General features: G+C 46.0%; 1 protein-coding gene across 5 annotated transcripts; it reads right to left on the bottom strand.

The window, feature by feature from the left end:
* On the bottom strand, positions 1-17,297 carry bicra (BRD4 interacting chromatin remodeling complex associated protein). Of its 5 annotated transcripts, none has more exons than XM_019861486.1 (15): positions 17,208-17,297; positions 14,328-14,373; positions 14,178-14,223; positions 13,138-13,203; positions 9,891-12,053; positions 8,444-8,596; positions 5,732-6,334; positions 4,916-5,264; positions 4,739-4,836; positions 4,442-4,576; positions 4,179-4,225; positions 3,905-4,053; positions 3,346-3,440; positions 3,142-3,247; positions 1-2,245 (listed from the first exon to the last, which is right to left on the bottom strand). In XM_019861486.1, exons 2-15 carry the CDS (start codon positions 14,366-14,368, stop codon positions 783-785), a joined length of 5,514 nt encoding a protein of 1,837 aa, XP_019717045.1. In that variant the 5' UTR covers positions 14,369-14,373; positions 17,208-17,297; the 3' UTR covers positions 1-782. The 5 variants fall into 5 exon arrangements, with proteins under 5 accessions (XP_019717045.1, XP_019717047.1, XP_019717046.1 ...); XM_019861488.1 differs by lacking the exon at positions 17,208-17,297 and adding an exon at positions 16,908-17,182; XM_019861487.1 differs by lacking the exon at positions 17,208-17,297 and adding an exon at positions 16,381-16,885.
* Positions 17,298-19,775: the final 2,478 nt, after the last annotated feature.

The following is a 19,775-nucleotide window of genomic DNA, read 5'->3' as shown; positions in this document are numbered from 1 at the left end:
TTTATGTAAATGTTGAATGCATATGACTAACTGTTCAATGTTTCAGCACAACTTGCGCCAACAAGGAGCAGAATGAACGTTTTCATGGATGAAATACCTTTTATAAAATTTTCCAATGGTGTCCACTTGTATGCCTTTTTGGGACTCTTTCAGTCGCTCGGTTGCAAATTGCTGCTGACACTCCAAGCTCAAGGTAACTGTTACTCAATTGCAAGGTGTCAAACGGAACTGCATGATGAAGAGGACCGCTTGAATACCAGTTTTAATTCAATCATTGTTATTGTTGTTTAGACAATGGAAGAGTCATAGAAAGGCAGACGAATGGAGACCTGTGGGAATTTTCATGGATCAATCGTGGTGTGAATTTTGCTTGTAAGTACGGGCTAGCTAGCTACCTCCCCTTCTCTTTCTCTCTCTCTATATGTATCTATATCTATATCTATGTATAGATATATAGAGATAGATATAAACTACACTCTGTGTGACATTTCCAGTTTGTTCTTGTGCCATGAGAGTTTTTCTCATAAAATATGTGCCTTGGCTCAGTGAATATTGGGAAACACTATCCTGGAAACACCATTGTGGTGGTGGTGGGGTGGGGGGCAAGAAGGAAGGTGGGGGCCATGATCACGTGACAACATAAGGAGAAGCCCGGATAGGACAAGACAACAAAAACATGACGAGAGAATTCCGTGGACAAACTTGGCAGTTGTCAGGACTCCCTCTCTATTCTCATGGGCGCCCCCCTCCCCCGGTCAGTCCATGCGGGGGGCGGGGGGGCGTTATCTGCTCTGAGTCTGCGGCACCAGGTTGCCGTTGTGGCCGCGGCCACCGACCTGAGGGTGCTGGGCCAGGGTGGACGAGGCGGAGGAAGATGACGGGGGACCCGAGGGTCTGTGCGGGGGGATCGAGCGTGAATTTGTCCGGTCATGGGCCCCCTTGTGGTGGTGGTGCCCCCGTAGAGTGGGCTCCTGCTGTAGGTTGAGGATGCTGTCAATGGCGCATTGCAAATGCTCGTTGAGGGAGTCGTCGGGGGGGCTTCCGCTGGAGAAGCTCGCGTTGTCCATGTCAGGCGAATCTGATTTGCAGCGTTTGGCGGGAAACGAAGGGAACTCTGGTGAAGGGGGCCCCGGCGCGTGCTGGTCCATCCTAAAAGTCCCTGCTTGCCTCTGTTTCATTTTCCCGCTCGTCCGCTTGAATTTAGGGAAGTCGGCGTCCTGCTCCGAGCGATCCTCCCCGCTCCCCTTGACCCCCTTGACGGCGTGGTTGAAAACGTCGTCCAAGCCAGAGCTGGGGTCTCGGCCTCGTTTCTCCACTTTCACGCTGGCTATGACCGTCCTTTCGTGCGCGGGGGTGGGGTATGGCGCCGAGTCGTCGTCCCCGCCGCCCCCCAGGACGCCCGGCCGCACCCGGGGACTGACATTCTCCCGGTAAGTCTTTCTGAGGGGGAGGCGGCAGGTAGTCTGCGAGGGGGCGGGGGTTGCGGAGGCAGTGTTGTGGTGCTCCAGGGTGCCGTTTATTTGCGTTGAGGACGAACTCTGACAGGGGTTGGATTGAGTGGTCGTTATGGTGACCGACACGGGCGACTGGGTTCGGATGACGCCGGTGGACGTAGGAGTGGACGAGGGTTGCGATTTGGAGGTGTTGGGCTGAGAGGTGTGCACAGGGTCTAAGGCTGTGTTGTGGACCACCTTACCGAAGCCCGTTTGGTCCTGCTTGATCTTCAGCTTCAAGCCGATCCTCCTCCGAGCCTCGTAGGTTTTGATGGGCGGCTTGCTGGTCCTCTGCGGGAGCGCATCATCGTCATCGTCATCCATTTTAGAGTTGGAGGAGGAAGAGGATGAGAAGAACAATGATGATGCTGGCGTGCGTGATGAGGAGGGGGTCTGGCCGGTCGGTTCGGAACCACCAGGAGGAGGCGGGCAGCTACTGGACCACGACACTGAGGCCCCACCGCCACCCTGCTTTATGACTAGTTTTGTTGGGGGGAAAGAGCCGCAAGGAGGGGTGGCCGCAGGAGCGGGTGGTGGCGCTGGAGATGGGCTGGGAGCAGTCGGGGGTTTCGGTGGGACGTGCGAAGGTATGGCCGGAGTGAGAGGTGAGGGCTCTGATGGCGGAGGGGCCACGGCGGAGGCAGCTGGGGCCACAGCTACACCGGCTGTGTTCGAGGCAGGCTCGGCCGGAGGGGACTTCTGTTGGGACGAAGCTAAACTCTCCAACAGGCGAGCGTTGGCCACAAACTCCTCTGCAATCACAGACAATCACCTTCAGTCAACACAAGTACAAGTACAGTGGGACCCGCCTGTCACGTGTTTTAATAATATCACTCAGCACACACTCTTTAAAATTATATACATATAGAGAGAGAGAGAGAAATGACGAAGGAGTGGAAAGGAGAGAAAGAGAGAGAGAGAGAGAGAGAGAGAGAGAGAGAGAGAGATCAACATAAATAAATAAACACATTGAACATCGCATAGTAAATGTTGTTCGGTTTACATTTCAGTGTGAGTTTTTGACATTTCTTTCCGAATTGCCACAGGGACTGCAAACAGAAATTAACGACAAAGTTGGCGAATTGCCACAGGGACTGCAAACAGAAATTAACGAGTATATATGGTACAAAGCATCACTACTTTTGGATTTAAAGTTTGCTGTGATACCAGACAAATAAATGAAGGACTTAAACCATCCATACATCATGCATTTTCGAATCTACTTATCCTCACAAGGGTCGCAGGGCACACTGGAGCCTATCCCAGCTGTCTTCGGGCAATAGGCGGGTACACCCTGAACTGGTTGCCAGCCAATCGCAGGGCACACAGACGAACAAGCATTTGCGCTCAAAATCGCACCAAGGGACAATTTAGAGTGTTCCATTTGCCTATCGTGCATGTTTTTGGAATGTGGGAGGAGACCGGAGCACCCGCAGAAAACCCACACAGGCACAGGAAGAACATGCAAACTCCACACAGGGAGGCCGGAGCTGGAATCGAACCCTGTATTTCTGTGCTGTGCGGCCGACATGCTAACCACTCGACCACCGGGCTGCCCTTGACCTAAACTCAACGTGGCAATTTTTTCCTGGTCATGTTGGGTTCCATCACATGTTAAAAAAATGGGATGCTCATGGGCACAGCCTACCTGGTCTTTCCTTGGCCAAAATCCTGTCCTGGCTTAGCGCAAGTTTTTCCTCCTGAATGAACATGCGGTCAATCATCACCATCTCTGCCGAGGGGCCAAGTCTCTGCTGCAATTCAAATGTCAGTTCAGTTTTCAGGTGTGGGGGGTGGGTTCGGGAATCAAGGGAGACATGAACACAACATTGATTCTCATTCAGGGACTCACCTTAGACTCAGAAAAAAGCAGGTATCGATATTTATCAAGCATGGCTTGCGTTCTCTTCAGGAGCTGAGAGGAGACGCTCTCAAACTCATCGTCCACTGTACATAACAAAATGAAACCCATCAGTTTTAGATGACGGATGGTCATTTTGTTTGATTTAACCTTATCTGCTCTGTAGAAACACGGTGTAAAGATGTTAACCTACGAGTGCCCCACCCTATGACTTTCTCTATTTACCCCCCCCCCTCTACTTTGTGCACGAGGATGATGATGCATGATTTTTTGCCAAAATTTACATTACGGGCAAAGTTCAGACACACCGCTGCTCAAATGAAGTGTGTGTGTGTGTGTGTGTGGGGGGGGGGGTCGGTCCTTGCTTTGGTTGTCATTTTGTTGCGTTTTGGTTTAGTGCTGCCTTCTAATCACGCACAAAGCACCCTCCCCTATTTGATAGGCTAGTAAATTGAGTTTGAAGCTTGGACACGGAACTAATTAACATCAGAAGTCAAAGCACCAATGCATTTTTTTTTTTAAAGGCAATGAGCTTTAAGGCTCTTGTTACCTTTCTGATAATCTTGAGAGGAGTTGGCAGTTCCCTGGTAGAGATGGTAAGGCAGCAGTCGGTGCAGCGTGTCCTCAAACGAGTAGAAAGGTGCGCTGTAGTTTGGGTGAACCACCGAGCTTTGATGTTTCCTCAATTGCTCCAGCAACCTGCAAAGGGAAGGGAATAAATGTTAATTCAAATCCCAAATAAATAAATACATAAAGAAAGAAAGAAATAGATAAATAGGGCAGGGAATTGAAAGAGGAAAATTGACGGTATGAGTGCCACAAACCTGGCTTCTTTGCTCGGTTCCGCACTGAAAGGCATCTTCGCTGCTGTCTGCAATGTGAGATGAAAGAGGATTATTACCTTTAAACGAGCACTTAAAGTGGACCCATTATGTAAAATTGGCTTTTTCACTGCTTCCACACAAATAGTTGGGTCTCTGAAGAGCCAAGTGTGAAATTAAACAACTGAGACAATCTTTGGCCTGCACCGAACCCAACTGTTGCGCATGGTGAAAGGGCGTCCATACAAATACAACTCTTCACTTACTTGAGGTTGTAGAGGGGCTGGCGGCTGTGGAGCAGGGATTTGGGTGACATTGGTGCCTAACACGTGGATCTGCATGCCACTTTTACTAAGAGTCATCCCTCCGCCTGAGCTGATCACTCCAGACTTTGGGTGAATCTGTGGTATTAAAAAAAAGGAAAGGATGTTATACCATGAACACTCTCTTTCATCATCACAGGGGATATATTCCAGAAAGACCCCCCTCCACCCCCTTCACCTGCACACACACTTGATGTGAGATTCTGTGTTCATATGAAATTTTAAAAAAAAAACGCTCACCTGTGCAGGCTGAGTAAGACTCACAGGGGCGATCGTCTGATTCACCTTGGCTCCAGCAGGTCCCTGGACTCCTGAGACTACGTGTAAGTCACTTGAGGCTGCAATCAAGACGAGGCAGACTGTTAGAAAAGCCAGAATGCTGCCACCTCGCATTGCGAGGATGTGCTGGAGGCTTACCTGTAGCAGGACTTGTAATGAGCACAGAGGTGGGCTGCAATGCCGAGGAAAGCTGGGCGGGTGCGGCAGCACAGACCGATGAGGTGATCACCGCTTTCTCGACAGGCACGTCTTGCTGCACGGTAAACTGGCTGTTGGGAGGTGGTAGAGCCTGAGCCTGAGCTTGAGCCTGAGCTTGAGCCTGGGCCTGAGCTTGAGCCTGGGCCTGGGCTTGAGCTTGAGCCTGAGCCTGAGCCTGAGCATGAGCATGAGCTTGAGCCTGAGCCTGAGCCTGAGCCTGAGCTTGGGCCTGAGCCTGGGCCTGAGCCTGGGTGGGCTGCTTGACCTGCAGCAGGATGCTTTGCTGGATCTGGAAGCACACGGCCAAGGACAGCAGAACAGTGAGACTCAATGCAAAAGGTGAAACATGAGCCCCCATCCGGGAGGCCATTTTCCCCAACCACAAGCCTGAAGGAAGTAACACAAGTCACGGGAAAGCTCAGTGTCTACCTTTTTGTGACATGCACTCATGATACCAATCAATGCATGGATGAAAGAGCTGTCAGAACTGTATTACTTAAGCTATTCAAATATACCATTACTATTAGTGTACTTTGTATATCTACATGTCCTGACTGGGCTGAACATTTTGATGCTGAAATGGTTGGAATTGGTTGAGGAAGAACATCTTCAAGGTGTCGTCATCGGGTGAAATTTGTGAATGCTATTCAACAGTTACACAAAATGTTGACTAGAAAAACATGAAATCAAATATGTGATGTCGAGCAGCATCATCTGTGTTGTCTGGAGGTAAGAACTTTGAAGGTCAGCACATACCTGGTGGAGCTTCTCCAGCAACTGCTTCTGCTTCAGCGAGGGCTGGCTGATGGCCGACAGCGTCTGGATTTGCGATCCCAACAGCGCAAGGTGCTGCTGCTGATCCGCTGTCAGGCTGTGGACGGGAACTTGGGTTTTTAACACAGCGGGGGCCGGTGCACCGGCGGGAGGGACAGTGAAAGGGTGGGCAAGCGGGGGCTTGGGCGACTGCGACATGGGGGGCTGCTCCTGATGTTGGTAGGGCGCCGGCTGGGAGGCAGGCCGCGGCTGGGGCAGGAGCTGCACTTGGATTTGGGTCGGTTGCGGCTGGGCCACTTGGGGCTGCGAGGGAGACTCTGTTACTTGGTTGTGGACAATGAAGAGGGGCGGTGGGTGGGACGAGGGCGTGCAGGAGCGGGAGGGCGTTTGTGACGCCGGCTGGGGCTGCGAGGGAGGACGTGATTGCTGATGGTGCGGCGACTGGATGTGTTGGCTCAGAGTCAGCGGCGACTGCGAGGGCTGGGGGCTGTTGGCCACGGGGGGCGCTGCAGCGTGACTGGTCAAAGCCGGTGAGGGAGACAACCCCTGGATCTTCAAGGGCTGCTGGTGTCCACTGGAGGGTACCTGTGGCCGTGGAATATACAAATTGGGCAGGTGTTATTTGGATCACACAAAACGAACTAGAAAGTGCAATTTCTGTAAAAAGCCGACGAGCTGATGCTGAACTGAAATGTAGATTTGATTGAATTGTTGAATGTAAAAGGTGACAATCGGATGGAACTGTTTGAATCGGTCAAGAACCGAGGAAAGAGGGGGTAAACTTAAAACGTAAGGTAAAATACCTCTGGATTTGGGGGATTTTTTTGTGAAATTATGGAAATATTGGTATTTGCCTGAGCTTAGCAGTTTGGTGTTGGAATTGCTTGATGTGGTTAAGTGATGTGGAATGACGAGGTAAAAATATCTCTTAATTTGGTGACTTTTGCATCAATGATGTGAATGCGCTGAACATTTTCAAGTTTGAAGATATAAAACGTGCAATACTGAAAAGTGTGGGGATTTTGAGATTGTGGAAAAACAGTTGAACAATTTGACATTGCAATGGGTTGAATCAATTGACAAAGATGGAAATTCCATAAGGACAAAAGGATGGAGAGAACAATAAAAAGAATAATTTGGGCGGAAAGGAGTGACAACAAGGCTGAAAAAAACAATGAGTTAAACAGAGTTATTCATTTTGATTAACGCACCTACTAATTAGGGAACTTTGTCAAGTAAAATCGAGAATGTCGTATTGAACAATATGGAATATTTGAGAAAGTGGGAATGAAGTTGAAAATTATTTTGAAGCTGGACTGTTTGAATTGGTTGAAAAATATATATTTTTTAAAGGGTGCATTCAATTTGTTAACTGTCTCAGTCATTTTAATAGATTTCCTTCCATGGAAAATGTGGAATTGTGGGAAAAGTAGACATTTGGAGAGGAAAGAGTTTCCAAAGGGGTACTGAATTTTGTGTATACATTAGGAGTAGGAGAAGGAGTTGTGGCTGGTGAATGTGTTTATGTTCCAAAAAGCTCCCAGAATATTGTCTTCTTCAAAACATCAATGTTATAAAATACAGTTCTTGCTCATAATAGACCTCCAACACACACTTGATTGAATGAAAAAACAAACTAAATAAATGTAAAAGATTAAAAAGCACAATGATAAGTCAAAGCACCAATGCAAATACGCCCCCCCCACCAAAAAAAAACAAAAAAAAAAAACAAAAAAAAAAACCCAAACAAATTATGATGATGATATTTTGAGTGATCAGAATTCTGGAGTCATCGGACTACTTTAGGGATGAAGAACGTCACTTTTCAGTTCCTTCAAGATGCGACTAGCAAGGGACACTTCGCCTTGGTTTCGTGAATCATTATCAGATCTGATTGACTGACCTGTTAGTTATCCACAGTAACAGGGAGTGAGTTGGTAGGATTTGATTATTGTTAGTAAAGAAAGAAGAAACACCATGCATTTGATGATTTGACATGGATATTATCATTATCGTTTGACATAATTGATTTTGAGATTCTTTGATTTCCCCCCCTGACCCTGAACCCCAAATTCAAGATTTTAATTTTAATACTCAGGAGCTTTGGCAGCAAGAATTTAACACGGCACTCCATGGTCATGTGCGAGACAGGCACAACCATTTCATTTTCTCAAGAAAGATGTGAATTGGATGAAATGGAGTCAAAGTTTCCTCTAGTGTACAAACGACGCAAGGACATTATTCTGTGGGATAGTTGATAGTATTTACTTTTTTAAATGAGAAATGAAGACTACAGTACATCGTCACGGTTTCCGGATTCATGGGGACGCTATTTTGCAAAAAAAAAATATTTTTGTCCCGTTATAAGTCAACTTTGTTCTTTAGATGAAATCGATAAAATTCATGAATCGGTCGGCCTATAGTTCACTGTATATAAAATAAGCATCCCCTTTGACTTCAATTCAAAGAAAGCCATTTGATTTGCCAATCATACGGAACGTTACAAGAGAGTAATGATCAAAACGTCTCATGCTTTCACACAGCAAAGCAGTTTTAGTAACACACACAAGCTGCAAGCGTGTTAGCCGTTTGTGCACTGGAGCGACATGGAAGCCAAACTACAAATAGCACGGCAGATCCGGGGGCGGCAGCAGCAAGTGGAGGGGGGGGGCTTAACGTAGAGGGCACATCTACCTGCTTTACCACTGGGGGGCTCTGACCCACCAATGAATCACTTAATTGGCTGTCATGGACAGTGTGGGCCGGAGCTGTGACGCAGGCGCTGCTGACGATTACAGATGCAGGGACCCCCGCAGAGGGGGTCGATTCACCCTCTCTGTTCTCCGGCTAATAGTTTACCGTTCCCGGGGTGAGAGAAGAGAGAAGGAATGACAGGGGGTTGGATGAGAAGCAGAATGGTGAGCCAGAGAGGTCAGACCAAGGCTGTGTTCGGAATCATGTACTTATTCCCGACTCCCTAATCACGAGCAACGGATTTTGAAATAGTCGACATCCATATTTTCCGGACAATGAGGCTGCTACTTCTTTCTCAAACTTTGAGGCCTGCGGCTTTTAATGAAATGCATTTTATTTATGGGTTTTTACTGACGGGCTCAAACCGTCAATAGATTTACCCATTCTTGCCCCATCTGACCAATGAAATTACCAAACACGTCACAAAGAACCAATGAAAGTGTCACAGTCGGCCCTCGTACGGAGTAGTCATCAGCTATTTGCGGTTGGAACGACACAATTTACAGCTGCGGGAGGAGTGAGAGCGACAGAAACGCAGAAGCGTTTGTGCTTGGCGGTGCGCATGGCTTTTTGGAGGAGGAATTGACAGTCAAAATAAGATTTGAGTTTATAAGAAATAGGGAACGAGTGCAATGAAAACAGCCATCCATGCAGTGTGACCCCGGTCGAAGATCATTTGTGAATTTGCCACTTGTGACAAGAAGAGTCTCAGAAAGGTTCTGGGTCGCTGTGTATCTATAACAGTGTTCAGCATTGTTGTTTTAGGAAGACCATCTAACCGGTGGGTTTATAATACTGATAATATCCCATTTAACAGCATGGACACCCGCGGCTATTCGTCCGAACCGGCTAATGTACTGTAGGTACAAAGTAGTTTTTATGGCTATATTTACCTGCTGCGGCTTTTAATTAGGTGCGGTTTGTTGTCTGGAAATTTCGGTATATAATTCAGTCAGCAGTCAAATGAAAAACACTTGGCAAGCACTACTCAGCCTCACTGTTAGGTAATTATATCAATGCTGTCACAAAATTACAATGCCGCATTACTCTGTGTTTCAACACACACACACCGAACCCACCCACAATTCATTATTATTTGTTTTTTCTAATACCAAAAATTGATTTTACTGTATTGGCACAACACATCCTGGATGTCTTCCTTTTTCAGAGACCATCTGTTGCTCATTACTTTTCAAGATGATTGAGGGCAAAATGTGAAGGATTGTGCCTATGCTAACGACACATTCGAAGAGCGCTACAAAACAGCAAACTCACTAATCAGGGCACAACACTTTCTAATTGATAGGAGTGATTCCCAACACAGCCCACTTTATGAGAATGTTAATGAATGTTTCAGGACCAGGCGTGCCAAGAGGAACACACTGACCTGCTGCAGGAACATTTGCAGAGACTCCTGGCTGAGGATCATGCTGGAGCCCTGGTTGGTGAACAGGAGCCTTCCTGGGCTGTGCTGAGCCTGGTGGGAGACCAGCCCAACCGCGGTCACCGGCGAAGACGAGGACACGGATGGAGCGGAGGACGATACGGTGGTGATTGCGGAAGGAGTTTGCTGCATGGAGAGGATAGAGGCCTGCTGGGCAACCTGATTGGTGGAGTTCCCCAGCACAGTGACGCACTCTCCGGGCTGCACTTGTGTTATCGTGGCTGCTCCGGTGCTGCTGCTGCTACTATTACCACTACTACCACTACTATTACTACTACTGGTACTACTACTAATACTATTACTACTACTGCTGATGCTGCTGCTGCTAGGGGCTCCACCTGGTTGGGCTTGCAAAGCTGTCTGAAGGCTGACCGTGGGGCTCAAGCCCTCCACCTGACCTAGCATAGTCAAGGAGTTCTGGATGGGCATGCCCTGGATGACCGTCGGGCCATGTCCTGAGACGGTGTGGGTCTGCACCTGGCTCTGCGTCTGGGCCAACGAGACCGGCATCTGAAACAGGGTGGGCGTGCCCATCTGGCCAGGCTGAAGCTGAATGGGTGCCGATAGAATGTGGGCTGCCCCGGGATGTCCCTGGGAAGTCAACACTTGGCCCAAGTTGATGTTCTGGTTTGTTAAAATCTGGTTAGCAATGAGCTGCCCCCCAGGTCCCTGACTGGTTATGATGTGGCCCCCGGGGTGCTGGGTCAGGATCTGCCCGCCCGCTTGCAACTGTGGCAGGAGGAACTGGTGGTTCTGCCCTTGCAGAACTGTCTGTGAGGGAATAACGATGCTGCCTGATTGGTTTAATAAGTGTACGCTGAGCGGCTTGCCTGCCGCTTGTGCCGCCTGTTGCTTGAACAACGTTTGCTGGAACTGCGAGCCTTGCGTTGTGGTTTGAGTGCTGAGTACAACGTTTGAGCCTGGTTTTCCAGCCAGAAAAGTTACATTCTGAGGTGCAGAAACGGGAATTTGTTGCAACCCGAGGGCCTTGGTGGTGTCGTTCTGCAGGTTTTGGGGTGTCGACTGCTGCTGCTGTTGCTGTTGTTGTTGTTGCGGCGGCTGTTGCTGCTGCTGTGGCTTGAAAAGTTTAGTTTGCAGGGCTCCACTCTGTGGAGGTTTCGGCTGAATGGGTGTTGGTGTCCGCTGGATAATCACATTGTGCATGATTTGGCCTTGAGTTTGAGATTGGGGTGCCATTCCTGAACTCAGGGGCGTACTTCCAAAGCCTAAAAGTCCAGCAGGTGCGGTCATGGTGCCGCTACTGGTGCTGTTTGCACTGCTAACAACCGCAGCTGGTCCATTTAACGCTGGAGATCCCAAAGTGGTTTTGTTGCTTTGTATGAGAAGTCCAGGTCCTGACGCCCCGAGCCCCGTCTGAGTTGTCGTCCCCGAAACCTCCGGCCCAGACTGATGCAGCTGGTATCCACCCATGGCTTTCGCCAGAATGGGCTGCCCAGACTGATTGATAGTCATGACTGTGGGTTGACCCACAACCTGAATCTGTCCGATCCCCAAATGTCCAGACTGGCTGCCGTTTGGGAGAGTTTGAAGACTTGAAATTGGTTGAAGCGTCACATTCCCAAGGCCCACGGGCTGCATGAAGGGCTGAACACTGATGGCCTTATTCATCACCTGTGGTTGCAGCTGAAGACCTTGTTGAGCCAGCACAGACCCCAGCATCTCAGCGGTGGCGTTCGGGGGAGTCGCGGTGGCACTTTGGGCCGACCCAGGAAAGATCGCCGCCGCCGCTGCCCCCCCGACGCTGATGCCTACACCAACGGCCGCGCCCCCTGCTCCCGAGAGGCTGGCATCAGGCAGCGTCTGAACCACTTGAGGAAGACCTGGAATCCCAAATGATTCCAGGTCCAGCTCTGCATTGGCTTCTTGTAAACTTTGCTCCGTGATGTTAGCCTCGGCCAAGCTCTGCTGCAAGATGTCGCAGGGCTCGTGATTCGTCCCAATGCCATTGCTCCCGCTTGTTCCGTCTGGGGATCCGCCCAGGATGTCGTCATCCTCCAGGAAGTCCAGGTCAACGCTGACTCTGGGCAGGCCTGCCGCTTCATTAGCCGAGAGCTGAACCGTAGGCTGGACCTCTGGAACATGGCCCTGGAATCGAGGCGTAAACAAAAGGATAATTTCATGTAGGCTTGGTACAAAATATGGACGGCCGCATATTCTAATTTGCATTTCAGATTTCTGATTTATACTGATCTACATTGGCTGCTTGGTCCATTTTGTTTGATCAAGAGCAAATTCACAATTGAGCTATTTGTTATTACTTGGTTTTTAATAGGCCACATGCTGACAATCCTGGACATTCAAAGTCTTGCTTTGAGCTAATGATCGACAATAAAAGGTAATTCCACTGAAATGGGTCTGATTAACAGTCACACTTCAGTCATCAGGTGCACATATTTACCATTACACAGTGAATACAGCTGATTTCAATGTAAAATACATTGATAACACAAATTAGCTTTGTGTAATATGCATCTGCGTTGAAAGCAGGGAGAAAACAAATATGAGACTTCATTCTCCCATTTTCCTTTTTTTTTAAACTTATTTTTGGATTCCCACTTCTTCCCACCATTAATAAATTATGGTGTCTAGAAAGGGTGAAGAGAGGCGTTCGGTCGTACATCTCATAATTAACTTGATGGACGGATCCGCTACTTGAGGCTCTGTCAAGCCTAACATTTTCCCAAGGACGTAGAGAAATGCCTTAAGTCTGGACAAAGCTTTCATGGTCATTTTGATGCCCGATACTGAAAATAACTGCCATGACACTAAATTTAAAAATTGACCTGTCAAAATTCAATTTACTAGGGCCTTGTTGGATTTAATCTACCCACTTGTACCTTGGTTATTTTCTTGTATTCCATCTACCTTCTTGTATATTTCCTAACTTCAAATAAGCCTTCTGTGGACAATAGTTGAGAATTCGCCCTAGAGCTAAAGCTCCAAATGCACCTCCCTATTCTGTCCACTGTTTTTGTGTTGTCCATATCAAATCAACAAATTCCATCTATTTCCTCAGACGTGAATATGCACAAACGAGCAAATCAAAGCTTGAAGGTGTGTTAGTGGAGGGGACAGGCACAGAAGGGGCGAGGGGGTTGAGGATTCGGACTTGCATGCCACACAGACAGATAGAAAACAAGAAAGAAAGGGATTGGGGGATTTTACTCACCCCAGTGGAAGAGAAGAACGAGGTGGTGGGATCACCCGAACCATCCAAAAGGTCGTCAGTGTCCAACTACAGACACACGCCCACCCAGGATAGGACAGACAGAATCCCCAAGGCGCCCCAAAACCAGCAGGCAAAAGCCAACAGGACAGGGAAACAGAACATCAGAGGATGAGGTGGTGGGGAGGAGGGGAAGCCAGTGGCAAGGTAGAGGACAGAACATAGAAAAGAGAACCAAGATCGTCAGGAACCAGGCAAAAGTTTAGGGAAAGCGAGGCACAATGACAGGGTTTTTCCAGGCTTGGGAAGCGTTAGTTTCTCATTTTTGTGAGTCAAAAGGGATAGGACAGGCTGAACCCATAAACAGTGCATTCAAAAAGCAAACAGCCAAAACAGCGGGAGGGAAAAGAGTAAGCAAAAAGGGATGTGACCGTAAGACGCATCTACCAATAGCCTGCTATGAACAGTAGCTGTTATGTGCAGATTCAGAGTTCAACACTTAAAACGATGGGGGTCATTCAAGGCCGGCACACACGGTATGTAATGTTTATATTTGTAAAATTGGTAGTGACCCCCATTCATTGCGATGGTTACGTTACAGGCCCACCCGCAAAAGGGAAAGGCCGCAAAATAGAGAAACCCCTCCAGCTAAAGGCATTTAAACTCATGAAAATACACGTTTACACATTGTAAACATTTCCAACACAAAACAACTGCAAGCATAACATGTATAGAAAATGCAAAATAAATTGAATACAAAATACATTTCTCAGAAATCAGGCATTCAATCCTCTTTATGTATTTTATTTTTATTGATTTTTTTACATTCTCGGGTAAAGAGGGGTCTGAAAATGGCTGGCACCGAATGAATCGATAGTTTAAGTGTTAAAAGTACACATTAACAGTCAGTAATTCTCAACACAGAAGTTTGACCCCCACTGTAAATCCAGATTTTGTTTCCCGACTATCTACCAGCACCATCATCATCATCGTCATCGTTGGGGCAGCAGATTAAAAAAGCCTCCGCCACTTGTCATACTCACATGGGTCTCAGATCCATGAAGAAAGTCATTGAGAGCCTCAGGGTCACTGCCGGTGAAAACAAGAGTGACATTCACAACAGTGCATCATGAGAGGGGGGGAAAAAAAATTAAAAAGTGTTTCTGATGTGCAATCTCTTGGTAACAACTTACCAAATCACATCGAGAAGGCACCTGCCGTCTTCATCATCCATGACAACTATTTAGGACGACATGAAATGGTGTCAGTCATCACAGAGAGACCAAAAGAAATACACTCTACTGTTCTGTGACTTGCCGCCTCAGAATTCATAAATGAGCAGAAGCGGGGGAAAATATTTGATGACAAGACAAAAATAAAATAAAGAACTTTCTGTGTTCATCATATTCCAACTTCTTGTAAAAATAACACTACCCCCCGCCCCTGAATCCTACAGTTGTGCTCTTTTGATTATTACAAATGTTCTATGCCACATTCATTGGTGCGATTTAAAAAATAATAATAATAAAGTGAGGCGACAACAAGATACGCCACATATACACCAAAATTGGCCCGGTTACTCTCACTTTAAAAGGATTGAGCACCAAGCCTCTGCTGCAAGACGATTTACTTTTATTTTATTTCCAGCTGACACTGCTTTGGAGAAAGGTGTTTGCCAGAACTCTACAATGTTGTGGCTACACTTGTTGCTTCTCCGGGACATCAGCTCTAACACGGACATATGGACCACTGACATTAGTCCACTGACTCTGCTGAGCTAGATGGCGCGACGGGTGGACGAGGATAACAAGATGCAAAAGATGAAACTGCGTTCACAAAAGTTGTCGAGAACACACACAGCAACGGTGATCTGTGAGGCTTTCGCAACCGTGTTTCAGCAGTGGAACATAAGCAAGAATTATGGTACATGCTGTCCCGAGGGACAATGCACGTAACATGATCTAGCCTATGAATGAATGTGGACTCACTAGCCTGGTCTGTATAACGCATAAAGTACGCTTCAGCTTGATGTAAGCGAGGCTGTGCTGAGCCAAAGGAGTAACAGTGATTTTTTTTCCCCCTTAGTCTCAGCGCCTCATCGCTGTACACCTTGCTAAATTTTGTCTAGGACAAAAATCACAACATCATTGAAATGTTCTGGACAGCATTTCTAAAAAATGTCAGTTGTTTGTAAGACATCATGCTGGGCCTGAAAAAACGTTAAATCTTTCGTTTCATTCAATACACTATTGTATGGTGTGTAATCGTTGTAAAAAAATAAAGATGACTACTTCATGGATTTCACTTATCACGGGTTGTTTTTGGAACGTAACCCCCACGATAACTGAGGGATTACTCAATTTGGAGAAGCAGGAAGTTATTAGCGGTCAGTGGAAAAAATGATTACTAGGTTGTTTGCATCATTCACCTTACCAATATGTACCACTGCTGATGAGAACACGTGCCCTGGTTTTAATTGTGATATCCAAATTTCTTGAAAGAGCAAGTACACATGTTAAACTATTCGTATAAGATTTCCCTAATTTATAGTTGACAAGTCCCCCTCTAACATATGTATGGCAATTTTCCAAACCCACAGGCACCTCTTTATTATGTTTTTTTTTCTATGCTTATGCCTAATTTGATGTAAATTGGTAGAACTGTCGACACGTTTTTGGACCCACCGATGGCCAGGTGCCTTGATGTTCCTCTGACCAGTCATTTGGGGCAAATATTTGAATCCTGGCCATTATTTCACAAACCTGGGCCATTGGCTTCATTAGATTAAATTCATCATTATTCTACGTTGTCCGTTTCTATGTTTAGCAAAGTTTGCAATGATAACAACCTTATGAAAACACGGTAAAAGTTTAGAAAAGTTATCAAACTTTGAAACTCAAGTTGAACAAAATAAGGTCACACCAGAAATCTCCACCCATTTGTCTTTGCATCAAAACAATGGCAAGAAATTGGATTTAAAATGTCATCACGTTCTTCATATTACTGTAGTCTCAGGTTAAATGATACTTTTGTCACTGGAATGATTTGTAAATGATCCGTGATAATGCTCGTCTCATGTATCAATTACTATTTGACATTTTACACACACACCAAACATATTACACAAGTATTTGTAGTTTTATAACATCTTGTATAATCTAATATGCTTCCGACAAATTAGCAGCACAGCGTCCAGGTAAAAAGTCAACAAATTGAAATCGCGCGGTTTCCACGCATCTCGAGCACCTTTTGCTTGCGGTCTCTCGTCGTCTTGCCCCGGGACGACCCTGGCATAATCACACACAATAATCCACCATCCGCACGGTACCCCCAGAATCCAAACATAGCACCCACTTGCCTTCTCTACAAAGACAGCGGATATTAGCCATTTAGCGGCGCCACTGGGCAGGATATGAATGGGAGACGCTGGGAGCTATATGCTAACTAGTCCACCCTCAGCATCTACGCCTGCGTAATAACACTTATCCCGTCACGTTCTGCTTACGATAACAACCCCAAAAACTGCACAAGGTGCTCGCGTGACGAATAAAAGTACCAGCCTCCAGCTGTAACGCCCGAAATTTGTCACATCGCCCGGGCTCCGTTTGGTTAGCCTTAGCTGGTTAGCCTGCTAGCCCAAGCTAGGCTACCAACAATATTCGGACGTGTATCGCTAGCTCGACAGCCTTTGACATTCAAAACAAACCGCCAGCGGAGGCGCTTTAAACGCCCGGGCTTGCACGTCCACACTCGGCCCGAGACACTACTCGTACCTGGGACGTGAAAGACAGCAAGAGGCGCGGAGAGACAACCTATGTCTCCCAGCGAGCTATATATGCGTGTGTGTGTATATAAATGAGTTAATGTTGGAATATTCTTGGATGGAGGGGGGTATGCTTGGGAATTCGCTGGGAAAAAGGAGCCCCCCCGTTTTTGGCGGGCCGTGCGGCAGTGTGGCGAGTCGACGCCGCCCGCCGTGCAATAAGCGGCGGCCCACACGGTGCGTGAATAAATGCAGCTTTGTTGCAGTTATTGCGATTAATAGAGAAATTGCTACATTGTAACAAACTCACCCGAGACGATAGAGGTGCAAGCAGTGCGGGGTCTCCAGGACAGCCTCGCACGGGCTGCCGCACAGGACCCAACTACGGGCTAGGAACCGAGGCGACCACCGCTCTGCCTGATGCAAAATAAACACTCGGTACAGTTGTGATTTCCGACCCGCGCGATAGTATTTCCCCCTTTTTTCTAGGATTCTGTTGACATTTTTTATTCTTTGTTATTCATGAAAATAAGTAATTTTTAAAGGACCTTATTCAAGCAACAAACAAAGGGGAAGGAAATGGCAATACGGCAGCATGGAGGACTAGTGCAGTGTTTCCCAACCTTTTTTGAGCCAAGGCACATATTTTACGTTCGGGGACAAACAAATCTCTGCACATCGCCAAACAAAAATGAAACAAAAAGTACTTGCTCCTGAAAGTGACTTGAGATTTAAAAACCAGTTACCCATCAATTTGTTGTGTATATGACGTCTTTGATCCACTGGTGAAAGGACACATTGATTCTCTCCTCTTTCATCTATAACTGCTTCAAACAACAAAGTGTATGCAGAAAAAGTGGTTAAGATTGCATGACTGCCTGTGTCTTATGTGTTGTGTTCTATTATTTTGTCATTTTATGTTAACTTTTCTGTTGATTGTGGCGCGGGTACCGCAGCGGCTCCTCTCTCTCCTGTGGTTGACAGGAAAGAATTTCATGTGTGCTGTATGTTGCACATACAGCACATTTGACAATAAAGTTGACTTGACTTAAAGTTGACTTGATATGTAATATTATGATGAGGCAATAATACGCAATGTGGTGCAACAGCCCTCTAAACAAAACAAAAATTACAATGTGGCCTTTGGGAAAAACGAGTTTGTCATCTCCGCATCCAAATTATCCATTGGAGTGGATTGAATGTACCGGTAAATGGGCTGTATTCACTCTTTGATAAGATGCATGTACTGTATATCTTAAGATTGTACATCTTACTCTTTATGTAATAGCATGCCAAACCGAAAACTGCTTTACTGCTAACCACAACCAGGTTGATTTAAATGCTGAAACCAAGGGCCCGCGCGGCCCGGTGGTCCAGTGGTTAGCACGTCGATCTCACAGTGCAGTGGTTCAATTTCATCTCCCACCTCCCTGTGTAGAGTTTGCATGTTGTCCCCGGGCCTCTGTGGTTTTTCTCCGGGTACTCCGGTTTCCTCCCACATTCCAAAACATGCATGGCAGGCCGATTGAAAACTAAATTGTGAAGAAGTCAACTCCAATCCAAATCGCAATGCTTCAAGTCCCCAGGAATGTGAATTAACAAAGTATAAATAATTAGCTACTTTACTTTAAGTGTTTTTTTCAGGTTTCTGTACTTGACTTGAGCTTTTTATTCTGATGACTTCATACTTTTACCTTCTGCTTTTGAAAACAGATATTTGTTCTTCCAAACCCTTACTTTGTCTAAATGGGCTCATTACTTTTTTCAACCTCCAACGACGATGACACGACTCAAAACACATGTAAATAGAAACAGATACAGTCAAGTGCGGCTGAACTTTTGATCAACTGGGGTATTGGGGACTTACCAGGTAGGGAAAAAAAACAAGGAGAACAGCAATATGAAGAAATGTGAACCATGGCACATTATCAACGATGATGCAATGGATTTGGAGAAGCAAAATATTCCACAGACATATATTTTTTAATGTTATGTTATGTGTCCGAGAATGATTCATAGTCAATGTGTTGTCTTGTGGCAGCCTAAAACCTCTGGCTACTGCCATTAAAAAAATTGTCTTTGCAACCTGAAAAACAAAAACAAACGTCAGGTATATTTTTTTCAGGTAATACATCATTAGTTAATTTCGCACGTTTCCTTATATTGTTTGGTTTTGGTCATGCAGGACATATAGTGAGTGGAGTCCTGATTACCCCCTCAATAATTAGCTGGGTTTAAAGCCATGCTCAGACATTTTTTTTCATCTCAGTACGAGCACAATGCAATTTAACAAATAAGGGAAACTTTTTTGTGTACCGGGGTGTTTTTTTTTTTTTTAACCAAACAAATTATCAAAAAATACTATAATGTGTACAGTCGACAGTAAAAAAATTATTTTCACTTTTTAGAGTTGCACTTCTCAAAGTATTTACTTTTTTACTTTTAAGTAAATGACTCGTGCATTTACTTAAAAGTAAAACAAACAAAAATGAAAAAAAGTGCTTCTTTTTGGTTGCAAATGATCAGACTGTATTAAACTAAATCTTATTTTTTGTTCATTTTGGAGGAAAACACAAGAAAATGACATCTGTACCACAATTTGAATCATGTGCAACTGATGTACATGTTCAAATTAAGTTCCGGTAAATCCAAAGGATCTTATTTTTGAGTGTAGAGACTCAAAGCGTGGTACAAGTACCACTAGTGGTATGCAGTGTCCTCTCATGGTACAAAAAGGAATCACTGAAATAAACATTCAATCTGTGCATCGTTTTCCAAGGGCTTTTTTCAAATCCAATATAGTGCATCTGTTGAGTATAATTCCGTTCTATTTAACTTTTAAGCACAATCCATTTGCATTTGATCGATAAAGTTGCAG

This window comes from Hippocampus comes, unplaced genomic scaffold (genome assembly GCF_001891065.2).
Source record: "Hippocampus comes isolate QL1 unplaced genomic scaffold, H_comes_QL1_v1.1 scaffold122, whole genome shotgun sequence".
In the NCBI taxonomy this organism is placed as follows: domain Eukaryota; kingdom Metazoa; phylum Chordata; class Actinopteri; order Syngnathiformes; family Syngnathidae; genus Hippocampus; species Hippocampus comes.
Note: the sequence above shows the minus strand (reverse complement) of the source record. Positions and strands in the feature narration are given on the sequence as shown.